Source organism: Dendropsophus ebraccatus, chromosome 6, assembly GCF_027789765.1.
Source record: "Dendropsophus ebraccatus isolate aDenEbr1 chromosome 6, aDenEbr1.pat, whole genome shotgun sequence".
Classification (NCBI taxonomy): Eukaryota; Metazoa; Chordata; class Amphibia; order Anura; family Hylidae; genus Dendropsophus; species Dendropsophus ebraccatus.
Window position 1 is genome coordinate 109,090,951 of NC_091459.1, and position 17,537 is coordinate 109,108,487.

General features: G+C 46.3%; 1 protein-coding gene across 1 annotated transcript; it reads left to right on the forward strand.

Annotated features, from left to right (window-relative positions):
• Positions 1-8,745: 8,745 nt before the first annotated feature.
• Positions 8,746-14,709, forward strand: RNF7 (ring finger protein 7). Its single transcript, XM_069975620.1, has 3 exons — positions 8,746-8,945; positions 11,662-11,709; positions 14,399-14,709. The coding sequence occupies exons 1-3, from the start codon at positions 8,813-8,815 to the stop codon at positions 14,515-14,517; spliced, it is 300 nt and encodes a 99-aa protein (XP_069831721.1). The 5' UTR covers positions 8,746-8,812; the 3' UTR covers positions 14,518-14,709.
• The last annotated feature ends 2,828 nt before the right edge of the window (positions 14,710-17,537 follow it).

Below are 17,537 nucleotides of genomic sequence, written 5' to 3' on the forward strand. Positions count from 1 at the left end.
CCATTTCGCACTTAAAGGGACCCATTTCGCTCTTAAAGGAGCCAGGTTGCTCTTAAAGGGACCCAGGTCGCTCTTAAAGGGACATATTTCGCTCTTAAAGGGACCCAGGTCACTCTTAAAGGTACCCAGGTCGCTCTTAAAGGGACCCAGGTCGCTCTTAAAGGGACCCAGGTCGCTCATAAAAGGACCCATTTTGCTCTTAAAGGGACATATTTCGTTCTTAAAGGGACCCAGGTCGCTCTTAAAGGGACCCATTTTGCTCTTACAGAGACATATTTCGCTCTTAAAGGGACCCATTTTGCTCTTAAAGGGACATATTTCGCTCTTAAAGGGACCCAGGTCGCTCTTAAAGGGACCCATTTTGCTCTTAAAGGGACTCATTTTTGCTCTTAAAGGGACCCAGATCGCTCTTAAGGGGACCCAGGTCGCTCTTAAAAGGACCCATTTTGCTCTTAAAGGGACCCAGGTCGCTCTTAAAGGGACCAAGGTCGCTCTTAAAGGGACCAAGGTCTCTCTTAAAGGGACTCGGGTCGCTCTTAAAGGGACCCAGGTCGCTCTTAAAGAGACCGATTTTGCTCTTAAAGGGACCGATTTTGCTCTTAAAGGGACCCATTTGGCTCTTAAAGGGAGCCAGGTCGCTCTTAAAAGGACCCATTTTGCTCTTAAAGGGAGCCAGGTCGCTCTTAAAGGGACCAAGGTCGCTCTTAAAGGGACCCAGTTCGCTCTAAAAAGGGACCCAGGTCGCTCTAAAAAGGGACCCAGGTCGCTCTTAAAGGGACCCAGGTCGATCTTAAAGAGACCGATTTTGCTCTTAAAGGGACCCATTTCGATCTTAAAGGGACCCATTTAGCTCTTAAAGGGACATATTTCACTCTTAAAGGGACCCAGGTCGCTCTTAAAGGGACATATTTCGCTTTTAAAGGGACCCAGGTTGCTCTTAAAGGGAACCAGGTCGCTCATAAAGGGACCCATTTTGCTCTTAAAGGGACATATTTCGCTCTTAAAGGGACCCAGGTCGCTCTTAAAAGGACCCATTTTGCTCTTAAAAGGGACATATTTCGTTCTTAAAGGGACCCATTTTGCTCTTAAAGGGACATATTTCGCTCTTAAAGGGACCCAGGTCGCTCTTAAAGGGACCCATTTTGCTCTTAAAGGGACATATTTCGCTCTTAAAGGGACCCAGGTCGCTCTTAAAGGGACCCATTTTGCTCTTAAAGGGACTCATTTTTGCTCTTAAAGGGACCAAGGTCGCTCTTAAAGGGACAAATTTCACTCTTAAAGGGACCAATTTCACGCTTAAAGGGACCCAGATCGCTCTTAAGGGGACCCAGATCGCTCTTACAGGGACCCAGGTCGCTCTTAAAAGGACCCATTTTGCTCTTAAAGGGACCCAGGTCGCTCTTAAAGGGACCCAGGTCGCTCTTAAAGGGACCAATTTCACTTTTAAAGGGACCCATGTCGCTCTTAAAGGGACCCAGGTCGCTCTTAAAGGGACCCAGGTCGCTCTTAAAAGGACCCATTTCGCTCTTAAAGGGACCCAGGTCGCTCTTAAAGGGACCCAGGTCACTCTTAAAGGAACCCAGGTCGCTCTTAAAGGGACCAATTTCACTCTTAAAGGGACCAATTTCATGCTTAAAGGGACCCATTTAGCTCTTAAAGGGACCCAGGTCGCTCTTAAAGGGACCCAGGTCGCTCTTAAAGGGACCCATTTTGCTCTTAAAGGGACATATTTCACTCTTAAAGGGACATATTTTGCTCTTAAAGGGACCCAGGTTGCTCTTAAAGGGACCCAGGTCGCTCTTAAAGGGACCCAGGTCGCTCTTAAAGGGACCCAGATCGCACTTAAAGGGACCCAGATCGCTCTTAAAGGGACCCAGGTCGCTCTTAAAGGGACCCATTTTGCTCTTAAAGGGACATATTTAGCTCTTAAAGGGACATATTTCGTTCTTAAAGGGACCCAGGTCACTCTTAAAGGGACCCAGGTTGCTCTTAAAGGGACCCATTTCGCTCTTAAAGGGACCCAGATCGCACCTAAAGGGACCCATTTTGCTCTTAAAGGGACCCAGGTCGCTCTTAAAGGGACCCATTTTGCTCTTAAAGGGACATATTTCTCTCTTAAAGGGACCCAGGTCGCTCTTAAAGGGACCCAGGTCGCTCTTAAAGGGAACAGTTTCACGCTTAAAGGGATATATTTTGCTCTTAAAGGGACCCATTTCGCTCTTAAAGGGACCCATTTCGCTCTTAAAGGGACCCATTTCGCTCTTAAAGGGACCCAGGACGCTCTTTAAGGGATCCAGGTCGCCCTTAAAGGGACCCATTTCGCTCTTAAAGGGACCAAGGTCGCTCTTAAAGGGACCAAGGTCGCTCTTAAAGGGACCAATTTCACGCTTAAAGGGACCCAGATCGCTCTTAAGGGGACCCAGGTCGCTCTTAAAGGGACCCAGGTCGCTCTTAAAAGGACCCATTTTGCTCTTAAAGGGACCCAGGTCGCTCTTAAAGGGACCCAGGTCGCTCTTAAAGGGACCAATTTAACTTTTAAAGGGACCCATGTCGCTCTTAAAGGGACCCAGGTCGCTCTTAAAGGGACCCAGGTCGCTCTTAAAAGGACCCATTTCGCTCTTAAAGGGACCCAGGTCGCTCTTAAAGGGACCAATTTCACTCTTAAAGGGACCAATTTCATGCTTAAAGGGACCCATTTAGCTCTTAAAGGGACCCAGGTCGCTCTTAAAGGGACCCAGGTCGCTCTTAAAGGGACCCATTTTGCTCTTAAAGGGACATATTTCACTCTTAAAGGGACATATTTTGCTCTTAAAGGGACCCAGGTTGCTCTTAAAGGGACCCAGGTCGCTCTTAAAGGGACCCAGGTCGCTCTTAAAGGGACCCAGATCGCACTTAAAGGGACCCAGATCGCTCTTAAAGGGACCCAGGTCGCTCTTAAAGGGACCCATTTTGCTCTTAAAGGGACATATTTCGTTCTTAAAGGGACCCAGGTCACTCTTAAAGGGACCCAGGTTGCTCTTAAAGGGACCCATTTCGCTCTTAAAGGGACCCAGATCGCACCTAAAGGGACCCATTTTGCTCTTAATGGGACCCAGGTCGCTCTTAAAGGGACCCATTTTGCTCTTAAAGGGACATATTTCTCTCTTAAAGGGACCCAGGTCGCTCTTAAAGGGACCAATTTCACGCTTAAAGGGATATATTTTGCTCTTAAAGGGACCCATTTCGCTCTTAAAGGGACCCATTTCGCTCTTAAAGGGACCCAGGACGCTCTTTAAGGGATCCAGGTCGCCCTTAAAGGGACCCATTTAGCTCTTAAAGGGACCCAGGTCGCTCTTAAAGGGACCCAGGTCGCTCTTAAAGGGACCCATTTTGCTCTTAAAGGGACATATTTCACTCTTAAAGGGACATATTTTGCTCTTAAAGGGACCCAGGTTGCTCTTAAAGGGACCCAGGTCGCTCTTAAAGGGACCCAGGTCGCTCTTAAAGGGAGCCAGATCGCACTTAAAGGGACCCAGATCGCTCTTAAAGGGACCCAGGTCGCTCTTAAAGGGACCCATTTTGCTCTTAAAGGGACATATTTAGCTCTTAAAGGGACATATTTCATTCTTAAAGGGACCCAGGTCACTCTTAAAGGGACCCAGGTTGCTCTTAAAGGGACCCATTTCGCTCTTAAAAGGACCCAGATCGCACCTAAAGGGACCAATTTTGCTCTTAAAGGGACCCAGGTCGCTCTTAAAGGGACCCAGGTCGCTCTTAAAGGGAACAGTTTCACGCTTAAAGGGACCCATTTCGCTCTTAAAGGGACCCATTTCGCTCTTAAAGGGACCCATTTCGCTCTTAAAGGGACCCAGGACGCTCTTTAAGGGATCCAGGTCGCCCTTAAAGGGACCCATTTCGCTCTTAAAGGGACCAAGGTCGCTCTTAAAGGGACCAATTTCACGCTTAAAGGGACCCAGATCGCTCTTAAGGGGACACAGGTCGCTCTTAAAGGGACCCAGGTAGCTCTTAAAAGGACCCATTTTGCTCTTAAAGGGACCCAGGTCGCTCTTAAAGGGACCCAGGTCGCTCTTAAAGGGACCAATTTAACTTTTAAAGGGACCCATGTCGCTCTTAAAGGGACCCAGGTCGCTCTTAAAGGGACCCAGGTCGCTCTTAAAAGGACCCATTTCGCTCTTAAAGGGACCCAGGTCGCTCTTAAAGGGACCCAGGTCACTCTTAAAGGAACCCAGGTCGCTCTTAAAGGGTCCAATTTCACTCTTAAAGGGACCAATTTCATGCTTAAAGGGACCCATTTAGCTCTTAAAGGGACCCAGGTCGCTCTAAAAGGGACCCAGGTCGCTCTTAAAGGGACCCATTTTGCTCTTAAAGGGACATATTTCACTCTTAAAGGGACATATTTTGCTCTTAAAGGGACCCAGGTTGCTCTTAAAGGGACCCAGGTTGCTCTTAAAGGGACCCAGGTCGCTCTTAAAGGGACCCAGATCGCACTTAAAGGGACCCAGATCGCTCTTAAAGGGATCCAGGTCGCTCTTAAAGGGACCCATTTTGCTCTTAAAGGGACATATTCAGCTCTTAAAGGAACATATTTCGTTCTTAAAGGGACCCAGGTCACTCTTAAAGGGACCCAGGTTGCTCTTAAAGGGACCCATTTCGCTCTTAAAGGGACCCAGATCGCACCTAAAGGGACCCATTTTGCTCTTAAAGGGACCCAGGTCGCTCTTAAAGGGACCCATTTTGCTCTTAAAGGGACATATTTCTCTCTTAAAGGGACCCAGGTCGCTCTTAAAGGGACCCAGGTCGCTCTTAAAGGGACCAATTTCACGCTTAAAGGGATATATTTTGCTCTTAAAGGGACCCATTTCGCTCTTAAAGGGACCCATTTCGCTCTTAAAGGGACCCAGGACGCTCTTTAAGGGATCCAGGTCGCCCTTAAAGGGACCCATTTCGCTCTTAAAGGGACCAATTTCACGCTTATAGGGATATATTTTGCTTTTAAAGGGACCCAGGTCGCTCTTAAAGGGGCCCATTTCGCTCTTAAAGGGACCCAGGTCGCTCTTAAAGGGACCCAGGTCACTCTTAAAGGAACCCAGGTCGCTCTTAAAGGGACCAATTTCACTCTTAAAGGGACCAATTTCATGCTTAAAGGGACCCATTTAGCTCTTAAAGGGACCCAGGTCGCTCTTAAAGGGACCCAGGTCGCTCTTAAAGGGACCCATTTTGCTCTTAAAGGGACATATTTCACTCTTAAAGGGACATATTTTGCTCTTAAAGGGACCCAGGTTGCTCTTAAAGGGACCCAGGTCGCTCTTAAAGGGACCCAGGTCGCTCTTAAAGGGACCCAGATCGCACTTAAAGGGACCCAGATCGCTCTTAAAGGGACCCAGGTCGCTCTTAAAGGGACCCATTTTGCTCTTAAAGGGACATATTTCACTCTTAAAGGGACATATTTTGCTCTTAAAGGGACCCAGGTTGCTCTTAAAGGGACCCAGGTCGCTCTTAAAGGGACCCAGGTCGCTCTTAAAGGGACCCAGATCGCACTTAAAGGGACCCAGATCGCTCTTAAAGGGACCCAGATCGCACTTAAAGGGACCCAGATCGCTCTTAAAGGGACCCAGGTTGCTCTTAAAGGGACCCATTTCGCTCTTAAAGGGACCCAGATCGCACCTAAAGGGACCCATTTTGCTCTTAAAGGGACCCAGGTCGCTCTTAAAGGGACCCATTTTGCTCTTAAAGGGACATATTTCTCTCTTAAAGGGACCCAGGTCGCTCTTAAAGGGACCCAGGTCGCTCTTAAAGGGAACAGTTTCACGCTTAAAGGGATATATTTTGCTCTTAAAAGGACCCATTTCGCTCTTAAAGGGACCCATTTCGCTCTTAAAGGGACCCAGGACGCTCTTTAAGGGATCCAGGTCGCCCTTAAAGGGACCCATTTCGCTCTTAAAGGGACCAAGGTCGCTCTTAAAGGGACCAAGGTCGCTCTTAAAGGGACCAATTTCACGCTTAAGGGGACCCAGATCGCTCTTAAGGGGACCCAGGTCGCTCTTAAAGGGACCCAGGTCGCTCTTAAAAGGACCCATTTTGCTCTTAAAGGGACCCAGGTCGCTCTTAAAGGGACCAATTTAACTTTTAAAGGGACCCATGTCGCTCTTAAAGGGACCCAGGTCGCTCTTAAAGGGACCCAGGTCGCTCTTAAAAGGACCCATTTCGCTCTTAAAGGGACCCAGGTCGCTCTTAAAGGGACCAATTTCACTCTTAAAGGAACCAATTTCATGCTTAAAGGGACCCATTTAGCTCTTAAAGGGACCCAGGTCGCTCTTAAAGGGACCCAGGTCGCTCTTAAAGGGACCCATTTTGCTCTTAAAGGGACATATTTCACTCTTAAAGGGACATATTTTGCTCTTAAAGGGACCCAGGTTGCTCTTAAAGGGACCCAGGTCGCTCTTAAAGGGACCCAGGTCGCTCTTAAAGGGACCCAGATCGCACTTAAAGGGACCCAGATCGCTCTTAAAGGGACCCAGGTCGCTCTTAAAGGGACCCATTTTGCTCTTAAAGGGACATATTTCGTTCTTAAAGGGACCCAGGTCACTCTTAAAGGGACCCAGGTTGCTCTTAAAGGGACCCATTTCGCTCTTAAAGGGACCCAGATCGCACCTAAAGGGACCCATTTTGCTCTTAAAGGGACCCAGGTCGCTCTTAAAGGGACCCATTTTGCTCTTAAAGGGACATATTTCTCTCTTAAAGGGACCCAGGTCGCTCTTAAAGGGACCAATTTCACGCTTAAAGGGATATATTTTGCTCTTAAAGGGACCCATTTCGCTCTTAAAGGGACCCATTTCGCTCTTAAAGGGACCCAGGACGCTCTTTAAGGGATCCAGGTCGCCCTTAAAGGGACCCATTTTGCTCTTAAAGGGACATATTTCACTCTTAAAGGGACATATTTTGCTCTTAAAGGGACCCAGGTTGCTCTTAAAGGGACCCAGGTCGCTCTTAAAGGGACCCAGGTCGCTCTTAAAGGGACCCAGATCGCACTTAAAGGGACCCAGATCGCTCTTAAAGGGACCCAGGTCGCTCTTAAAGGGACCCATTTTGCTCTTAAAGGGACATATTTCGTTCTGAAAGGGACCCAGGTCACTCTTAAAGGGACCCAGGTTGCTCTTAAAGGGACCCATTTCGCTCTTAAAGGGACCCAGATCGCACCTAAAGGGACCCATTTTGCTCTTAAAGGGACCCAGGTCGCTCTTAAAGGGACCCATTTTGCTCTTAAAGGGACATATTTCTCTCTTAAAGGGACCCAGGTCGCTCTTAAAGGGACCAATTTCACGCTTAAAGGGATATATTTTGCTCTTAAAGGGACCCATTTCGCTCTTAAAGGGACCCATTTCGCTCTTAAAGGGACCCAGGACGCTCTTTAAGGGATCCAGGTCGCCCTTAAAGGGACCCATTTCGCTCTTAAAGGGACCAATTTCACGCTTATAGGGATATATTTTGCTTTTAAAGGGACCCATTTCGCTCTTAAAGGGACCCAGGTCGCTCTTAAATTGACATATTTCGCTCTTAAAGGGACATATTTTGCTCTTAAAGGGACCCAGGTCGCTCTTCAAGGGACCCAGGTCGCTCTTAAAGGGACCAATTTCACTCTTAAAGGGACCAATTTCACACTTAAAGGGATATATTTTGCTCTTAAAGGGACCCAGGATGCTCTTAAAGGGACCCAGGACGCTCTTAAAGGGACCCATGTGGCTCTTTAAGGGACCCGGGTCGCTATTAAAAGGACCCAGGTCGCTCTAGCGACATGTGTCTCTTTAAGAGCGACATGGGTCCCATACCTTTTGGAGTGACTTGGGTCCCTTTAAGAGCAACATGCGTCCCGTCCGTTTAAGACCAACTTGGGTCCCGTCAGTTTAAGAGCAACTTGGGTCCCTTTAAGAACGACTTGGGTCCCTTTAAGAGCGACATGGCTCCCGTCCCTTTAAGAGCGACTTCCTTTAAGCCCGACCTGGGTCCCTTTAACAGCGATCTGGGTACTTATAATGGTAAAGATCATTGCTCGGTTACCATGACAACCTTACTCATGTCAGTGAGACAAAATCATTAAGGACCTTCCATATATTACATCTTCTATTGGCCAATAGTGGACATGTGACTGTGGATGGTGTGATACATTGCCTGACAAGACCTTAGAGTTCCTATTGGCTGCGATATCTCAGCTATTTGTATATGTGCTGTGATTGGCTGTTAGCGGTTAGAGTGTGGCCATTATTTGCAATGAGCCATTATTTTCTATGGGAAATTTGGGGTCGTTTAACGTAAATTTCTTAAAAATGACAAATCCGATCGAAACGAAAAATAGATAGCACACCACACACCGCCGAGGGCTTCGAAACGCAGTTTGAATGGAGTGTGTGCGCAAAGCGGTTCGGGCTGTATTATGCGCAGAAAAATGGCTGGAAGAAGAAACGGAAGAAGAAGAAGAATACGGATTACAATATAGTGCTTTGCAAGCACGATAATAATTAATAAGAGAAACGTGAATGAAGTAAACTTCATCTTTTTACATTATATTCAGTCTCTTTGAACGCGCTCCCCCTGCTGGTCATTATCGGCCATTGCTCCCCTTCGATGTCACGTGGCCAGTGACGTGTGCAGCTCTCGTCGTCATTGGACCTTTAAAAGGCAATCTAGCACGCTTCTGTTATCTGATTGGCCGCTGCGCCATCCAGGGTTCCGGTTCTGTCTGTTACTCGTCGCTGATTTGTTTACTCCTGTGACCACGAGATACCATTGGGCAGGTCACGTTCCGCCTCTTACCGGTATGGCTGATCGGCGGGCGGAGCGATCCCGGCCGTGTGTCAAGATGTTTTCTCTAAAGAAATGGAACGCGGTGGCGATGTGGAGCTGGGACGTGGAGTGTGACACGTGCGCCATCTGCAGGGTGCAGGTTATGGGTGAGAACGGCGACGGGAGAGGGGGATACGGGGAGAGGGAGGCTGCCCGGCCCTGCACCGGAGCGCAGCGGTGGGCGTACTCAGGATGAGCAGTGTGATGCGACAAATGTGCGACAGTGCTTCTTGCTGATTTGCATGAGAGCATAAAGCGCTGCGTGCATTGCTGTGACAGTGCCAGGTCTATGAATACTCCCCTCTGCTGGGCATGGACTGGCACAGGTCACCTTGTCCCATACCAGCACACTACCACCAGCACCAGCACCATCATACTGTCACTATGTCCCTGCTGCATCCTACCAGGGACCTGACAGGAGTGCCCTATAGCAGTATGTGGGGGTATATAGACTACTATACCTATACAGCACACTACCACCAGCACCATCATACTGTCACCATGTCCCTGCTGCATCCTACCAGTCACCTGACAGAAGTGCCCTATAGCAGTATGTGGGGGTATATAGACTACTATATCTATACAGCACACTACTACTACCACCACCATCATACTGTCACTATGTCCCTGCTGCATCCTACCAGTCACCTGACAGAGGAGTGCCCTATAGCAGTATGTGGGGGTATATAGACTACTATATCTATACAGCACATACCAGCACACTACCACCAGCACCATCATACTGTCACTATGTCCCTGCTGCATCCTACCAGTCACCTGACAGGAGTGCTTTATAGCAGTATGTGGGGGAATATAGACTACTATACCTATACAGCACATACCAGCACACTACCACCAGCACCATCATACTGTTACCATGTCCCTGCTGCATCCTACCAGTCACCTGACAGGAGTGCCCTATAGCAGTATGTGGGGTATATAGAGTACTATATCTATACAGCACATACCAGCACACTACCACCAGCACCATCATACTGTCACTATGTCCCTGCTGCATCCTACCAGTCACCTGACAGAGGCATATAGACTACTATATCTATACAGCACACTACTACCACCAGCACCATCATACTGTCACTATGTCCCTGCTGCATCCTACCAGTCACCTGACAGAGGAGTGCCCTATAGCAGTATGTGGGGTATATAGACTACTGCTCCTATACAGCACACTACTACCACCAGCACCATCATACTGTTACCATGTCCCTGCTGCATCCTACCAGTCACCTGACAGGAGTGCCCTATAGCAGTATGTGGGGGTATATAGACTACTGCTCCTATACAGCACACTACTACCACCAGCACCATCATACTGTCACTATGTCCCTGCTGCATCCTACCAGTCACCTGACAGAGGAGTGCCCTATAGCAGTATGTGGAGGTATATAGCAGAGCCGCCTCTTTGACACAATACACAGCCCAAATCAAATAAAAATTATAAGCAACAAAGGTATCTTGTGAATGCTTTCATTCAGATCTGTCCAGTGGTGTCACCATCTCAGTAAGCGGCCGGGGGGGGGGGGGTGAAGGGGTGTCACAGATTCACTTTAAACAGACAGCAGAAATGCTACTATTTGATGCCATCCAGCGCAGTCTGCCTTCCTATACTTTGAATTGATTTTTTTTTTTTTTTTTTTTTTTTTTACTGGATTCTGGTCCATCTAGTCTGCCCGTTTAGTATTTCCCTTCTTGTTATCCTAGGATAGATATATGTTTATCCCAGGCAGGTTTACATTCACTTACTATAGATTTACCTACCACATCTGCTGGCAGCCTACATAGCTGGGGTCACACTGGGGTTTTCTGTCCTATTGACTCACATTATAAAAAGATCCTTTTTATAATGCGAACCCAGCCTTAGTCATACACAGCAATGATGTTAGTCCGCTATTACATGGATCGATAATCTGGCCGATTATCGATCTAGGTAATAGAGACAACAATCAGTTGATGAAATAATTATCAGCTGATCGTTTCTTTAGGCCCAGACCTAAAATCATTGGCCGCCAGCTGCGCTATGTGTTATCAATGATTGCCTAAACAGTTAATTATTCACCAGTCCACGTTCCCGGTCTTCTCTGTATATGCCCCAGCATTGCACGCGGCAGCTTTAGAGTGGCCGGTCTGAGCTGATAGACTGCTCGGCTAATCACTGTTTGGGACCTCCGCGGCCACTGTACAGCTGAGTGGCCTGTCAGCTCAACCCGACCACTCTGAAGCTGCAGCAGCCTGCAGTGCCAGGGTAGTCCTTGCCAAATGATTATCGGGCCTTGTAATAGGCCCTGTAAACAAGTGCCGATCTAGCAGTATCAGCGCTCGTTTACAGTATTTATCAGGCTGTCATTGGCCCGTCTAATAGGACTTTTAGTGTGAACAAGGTTTACAGCATAACTAATGTGGTGGGCTATTAGTCATCAGTGGAGATGAGTGAACCTCCAGCACGTTCTGGTTAGTCCAACGCCAAGCAAGTGGGATTTGATTAGTGGTGACTGAAGAAGTTGGATTCAGCCCTAGAATATTGCTTTATTCATATTTTCCAGGCAGCCTTAAGGCTGCATCCAACTTCTGCAGCCACCGCCAATCAAATCCTGCATGCTCGGGTTTGGCCGAACCGAAGTGTGCTAAAGGTTCACTCATCATTAGACAGTATTGGTGGTGGTCTGTTAGACATCTGTATTGGGGCGGCCTGTCAGACATCTGTATTGGGGCGGCCTGTCAGACATCTGTATTGGGGCGGCCTGTCAGACATCTGTATTGGGGTGTTCTGGCTCTTTTATTCACTATTATTTGTGTTGTCTCTAGATGCCTGTTTGCGCTGCCAAGCTGAGAACAAGCAGGAGGACTGTGTAGGTAAGTTACTCTCTCCATCTGTAATAGTCATTCCCTTACTGTAATAGGTTTATTGGACGAAGGTGAAATTAAGGTTAAAGGGTCTAAAGGTGAAGCAGTACATGGGCGGGATATACAGTGCCGTATACATGGGCTGTATATACACTTTCCGTATGAAAAAGAGGGATCTGACAGTAGCTGTGACTGTGGCGAGTCAAGACAGAATTGTAGAGAATTCAAGGTGAACTATCAGCAGCTTAGACTAATCTAACCTGGTGATATCTCCCTTTTGTGCACAGGGCGCTGAGGACGATGCGCTGTCTGGTAAGGCTGTTTGGAGCACTGTGCGACCGGCCACCCCTTCTCATAATTATCAGAGGAGCGGTGCTCTGGGGGTGGGCAGGGCTCCAAACGGCCTTACCGGACTGAGCATTAAACTATTAAGTGCACAGGAATGGCACTGAGGCTGGAGGTAAGAGATGAAGGTAATCCCCATTCCCAGTAGACAAATCTAACCACCTTTTAGTTCCTCATTAACATACATAAAGGAATCCAGTCTGGTCCTGCCCACATAGATGTGACTTCTCAGCATCTCCATCCTACACCTCAGGGGGTGGTTCACCCCTCCTAACGATTCAAGCAGAGCGGGTGGATTGGTGCCCTGGGTGCGGTAGCCCCGCCCTGAGTGCACCAAAATGGCCAAATAGCATAGAAGATAAACCGCTCGTATCACAGAAATGGCCCTGAGGATGAAGGTAAGAAACTGAGCTTCATCCTCAGAGCTGTGTTCACTATAGGGACATCAGCAGGGGATATGCTTCCCTTTAAATTAAGAGATCAGTAAGCCTGACCTATCAACTTTTTTGTACCAGTCAGTACAATTATAATTCCTTTAATTTTACTTTAGACAGACTGTTTCCCAGCTCATTGCACTTACTGTCTTGCTGCTGGAGATGGTCCCCATTATAGATCTATTAAGTCTCCTGTAGCGAGATGGAAAAGCCTGGGAAGAGAAGCGCTCGGCCACACACTTCTTTTTGCTCTATCGATCGGTGGGGCTCTGAACACCCAGGCCCAGCTGTGTGCTGTTGTGTTATCGGTAGCATTTTGGGGTAGAGGTTGTTTTATGATAATTTTGGAAGTTTCCGTCAGGACCTAAATGTCACAGTTGACATCATAGTTACCTAGAGTAGTTAGTAAAGTTGTTGGATGAAGGGAAGGGGATTGAATTCTCTCTATTATCAGCCGCAGTTCCTTTATACGCATTTATCTTTACCATTAAACGTTTATCCAACCTACAGGTGTCAAACCTGGGCCTTCCAGCTGTTGCAAAACTACAATTCTCATCATGCCAAAGCTTTAGCTTTGGATGTCCAGCCATGATGGGAATTGTAGTTTTGTAACAGATGGAGGGCCTGACTTTGACACCTATGATCTAACCACTAGAGATTGGTTTTAGTTTTTCTCTGTGCCACTTTCTTTCATATTCCGGCGGACACCAAAGAAACACGTGCGTCCACCCTTGTATTTGAATGGGTTCCATGTAATAATGCATTCATCCTGTAGTGGGCGTCACAAGCTAAGTAAGCAGCTGCACAGAGCCCTGTCCCTCCCCCCCCCCCCCCCCCCCGGATGATGGCAGCTGTCTGCCGTGGGTTACAAATACGGGACTGTTTGCAGTTGTCAAAGGGTTTTCTACAAGACAGACATTGTACCTTGATAGTATATATTATGTATGTATATATGTTCTATATTATGTGTATATGTATGTTTGCATTATGGTACAAAAGTGCCACTTAATCCTAGTGACAACTACTATGACTACAGTGTCACTTTTCTCTGGCTATAGTGGGAGACACAGCAACAGGTTAGTCAGGTCAGGGACTGCCAGGATTAGCAGGGTCTTTACGTTTAATCTCTTTGGTCTCTTAAGAAGGTATTATCATTGGTGGGGTAAGTCTCTTAAAAGAGCATGCCATGTACATGTATAGATCCCACACGTTTAGTAATAGTTTACCTGGGCAGTGCATGGGTGCCAGGGCAGAAATCACACATCAATCCAAAAGAAGCCATCTCCTCCTTTGGATTGTTTCATCTAGGAACTTGCAACCAACGAGTACCTTTTGAAATATCATAGAGCAGGGATGGGAACCTCTGGCTCTCCAGCTGTGGCGAGACTACAATTCCCATCATGCTTAGACAGCCAAAGTTTTGTAGTTTTGCCACAGCTGAAGGGCCAAAAGTTTGATGGGAATTGTAGTTATGTAACAGCTGGAGGGACGAAGGTTCCCTTCCCTGCCTTAGAGGAGATTATAGATAGATAGAGATATATATAACACACACACGGTGGTCCAAAAGTAGGTGGATAGTATGTGTAATAGGGTTATGAAGGGGAAGATTTATCAAACATGGTGTAAAGTGAAACTGGCTCAGTTGCCCCTAGCAACCAATCAGATTCCACCTTTTATTCCTCACAGACGCTTTGGAAAATGAAAGGTGGAATCTGATTGGTTGCTAGGGCCAGTTTGATAAATCTCCCCCTTATAACCCTACCAAATATACTGTCCACCTACTTTTGGACCACCCTGTATATAGTTGCCATGGCTGTGGCTCCTGATAAAAGCTTTCACACAGTAAGCGTTAAACCAGGCCTACATGCCCACACCTTGTATGATCTATGATTCCAACACTGTGCTCTGTTCTCTTACAGTGGTATGGGGAGAATGTAATCACTCGTTCCACAACTGCTGCATGTCCCTGTGGGTGAAGCAGAACAACCGGTGCCCACTGTGCCAACAGGATTGGGTGGTGCAAAGAATAGGAAAATAATTCCTCCTGCGTCCCGTCTGTCATCTGGACATATATGCTTGTATACAGTTCAGATGCGCAGACCTTAGTGCTCCACGTGAGTGACTGGTAATATTTAAGAGTACACTAGCTGAGGATGGAAGCCAATGGAACACCGCTGTATCTGCAGCAGATCTCACTAGACTCCTTGTTCAATAAAGTTAATTTACCTTTTGTGTTACTTTTTCTTTGGAATAATGAAGTGAATACAGTGTATTACTTATTTGTAAGGGTTTTCAAATTTTTTGTCCAGATACCAGGGTTAGTGGAATATTTCACTGTCTGAGCCAATAAAGAAGAATAGAGATTGATAGCTATGAGAGAGCTGTATTCTTGAGGGGAACTGCAGGATAGTCAAATACAATGGGGCTAGACACTGCAGCTGCTGCAGAACCTCTATTTAAAGTGTCCCAGTCATTTGAAAACTTTTGACATGTCATGGAGACACGACTAAGGTTTTGTTTGGTTGGTGTTTAAGCATGTGGGAGAGACAGATCTTATGGGAGGCCTATGGACCCCATCTCCTGCAGCAATCCAGCTATCTAATGATTGGTGTGTAGGAGGCAGGAGAGTGGAGGCTCCCAATACCCACACCCTGAAGATCCAGACCATGGGTCTCTAAACTGCGGCCCTCCAGCTGTTGCAAAACTACATTTACCATCATGCCTGGACAGCCAAATCCAAAGTTTTAGCTGCCCAGGCATGATGGGAGTTGTAGTTTCGCAACCGCTGGAGGGATGCAGTTTGGAGACCCATGATCCAGACTATTGACTTGTCTGTCTTTTTTTTATTATTTTTTTTTATAACAATAAGGACACTGATTTGGTTGCAATGGCCAGGATTCCAAAGATAACCATAAGGGTGGTTGCATGTTTTTGGTACCTGTTGTAGAAGTAAATGGGAAGGAGGGAAATAAGTGTAGGACTGTGAGCGGTGGTGCTTTTGGTACGTTAAACTTTTTGTAATTTGGGCTGCAGTGACCAGGCCATTTATAATATATTGTGTGGATATACTGTAAATGTCTGTGTTGGGATTACCCCTTTAACTGCAGCCAGCAGTACTCTCATTTATTGCCTGACAAGTTTCCAGAACCAGATTTATGTTATCAGTAGAGATGAGCGAACCGGGTTCGAGTCGATCCGAACCCAATCGTTCAGCATTTGATTAGCGGGGGCTGCTGAACATGGATAAAGCTCTAAGGTTGTCTGGAAAACATGGATACAGCCAATGACTGTATCCATGTTTTCCACATAGCCTTAGGGCTTTATCCAACTTCAGCAGCCACCACTAATCACATGCCGAAAGTTCGGGTTCGGATGGACTCGAGCATGCCCGAGGTTCGCTCATCTCTAGTTATCAGTATCATCTCTAGTTATCAGTAGAGATGAGCAAACTCAAGTGTGCTTGGGTCCATCTAGGGCCCTGCATGCATCATGTTGTTTACTGATGGCTGCAGAAGTTGGATGATGCTTGGAAAAAAGGGGATATGGCCATAGGTTATACACTTTATCCTTGGTTTCCAGGTCACTCTATGGCTGCATCCAACTTCTTCAGCCACTGCTAATCAATTGCCACATGCTTGGGTTCACTCATCTCTAGTGATCAGAAACCCACTGAGTTTGGTAGGTGCTATATGAAAAAAGATATCCAGGATTAGAAAAACATGGCTACTTCCATCCAAAAACAGCGCAACTCTTGTCTTCAGTTTGGGTGTGGCTTTGTAATACCACGCACAAGGACGGGTGGCGCTGTTTTTGGAAGAAGGTAGCAGTGTTTGTTTCCCCCCAAAAAAGGTTCAACCGAGGCACTCAGTCCCATAAAATGTCATACCTTTATTAAATATACACAAGTATATAAAAGTCCACTAGAGAGATGTGTAAAGCCATATTGGCAACCTACAGGTGTGCAGGATCTATAGGCCCAGCTGCAACATCTGTGGGCAAATATGCAGCAGGATTGCATATACAACCTGTGTTCTCCATATCCATCCGTATCTCATCTTGTATACAGGCTATAGGGTATAGAGCCTCTTCACTTTACAGTTTTCCCCAATAAACTTGTCCTTTTGCCCTAAAATTTGTAATCACTTATATACTATCATTAAATGACACATAGAATGTTATTTGATTTGGTACCTTTTTTTTTTTTTTTTTTTTAAATGTAAATGCAATGAGTGTAAGAAACTATAGTACAGACTCTGTTCTCTGCTGCTTAAAGTTTTCATCTTCTGTACGTTTTACATTCATAAATTTATTGTGTAACATAGTCTGTAGCCAAGAATATCCGCTCCCCCCCAGTGTTAGTGCTTTAATATGTTTCATTATAAACAGATGCATAAAATCAAGCAACTAGCTATGTGATCCTTAGGCCATGTTCACACAACATTTTTGGTTGGTTTTTGTAGCTGAAAAAACAAAAACAAAAAAAAACTGGCTGTTTTATTGTTTTTGCTCAAAAGTTGCCATTTTTAATGGTTGCAAATACTCTGCACTAAAAAAAGAGTTGTTAGGACCATTGATTACAATAAAGGCATTTGTTAAAGGAGAAGCCCCGTGAAATAAACAAAAAAGAAAAAAGCAGAAAGGTAGGGGGGCACAGGAACATAATAAACAAAGTATACTTCCATATTTTTGTGGCCAGGTGACCGTTGCCGGCCTCCTGCAGATCTTCCGCCTGTGTGATTGCTCGCTCAGCCAATCAGTGACTGCGGGCGGGCCATCGACCCAGTCATTGACTAGCTGAATGGGCAGGTGATCACCCAGGCAAGTTATAGTACAGCAACTTATAAGTACTGGAAGACTTCAGATTTTTAAATAGAACCAATTTACCAACCTGTGTAACATTCTGATGTCCAGAGTAAAGCTAATTGAAATTATAGCCAATATTTTACCCTATGTGTGCCCTATTGGCAGGACACAATAGAAACAATTATTATATGGAAAGCAGATGATTTTCGCCATGGTCGTCTAAATTATATATGTATTAAATCTCGGACTCCAATG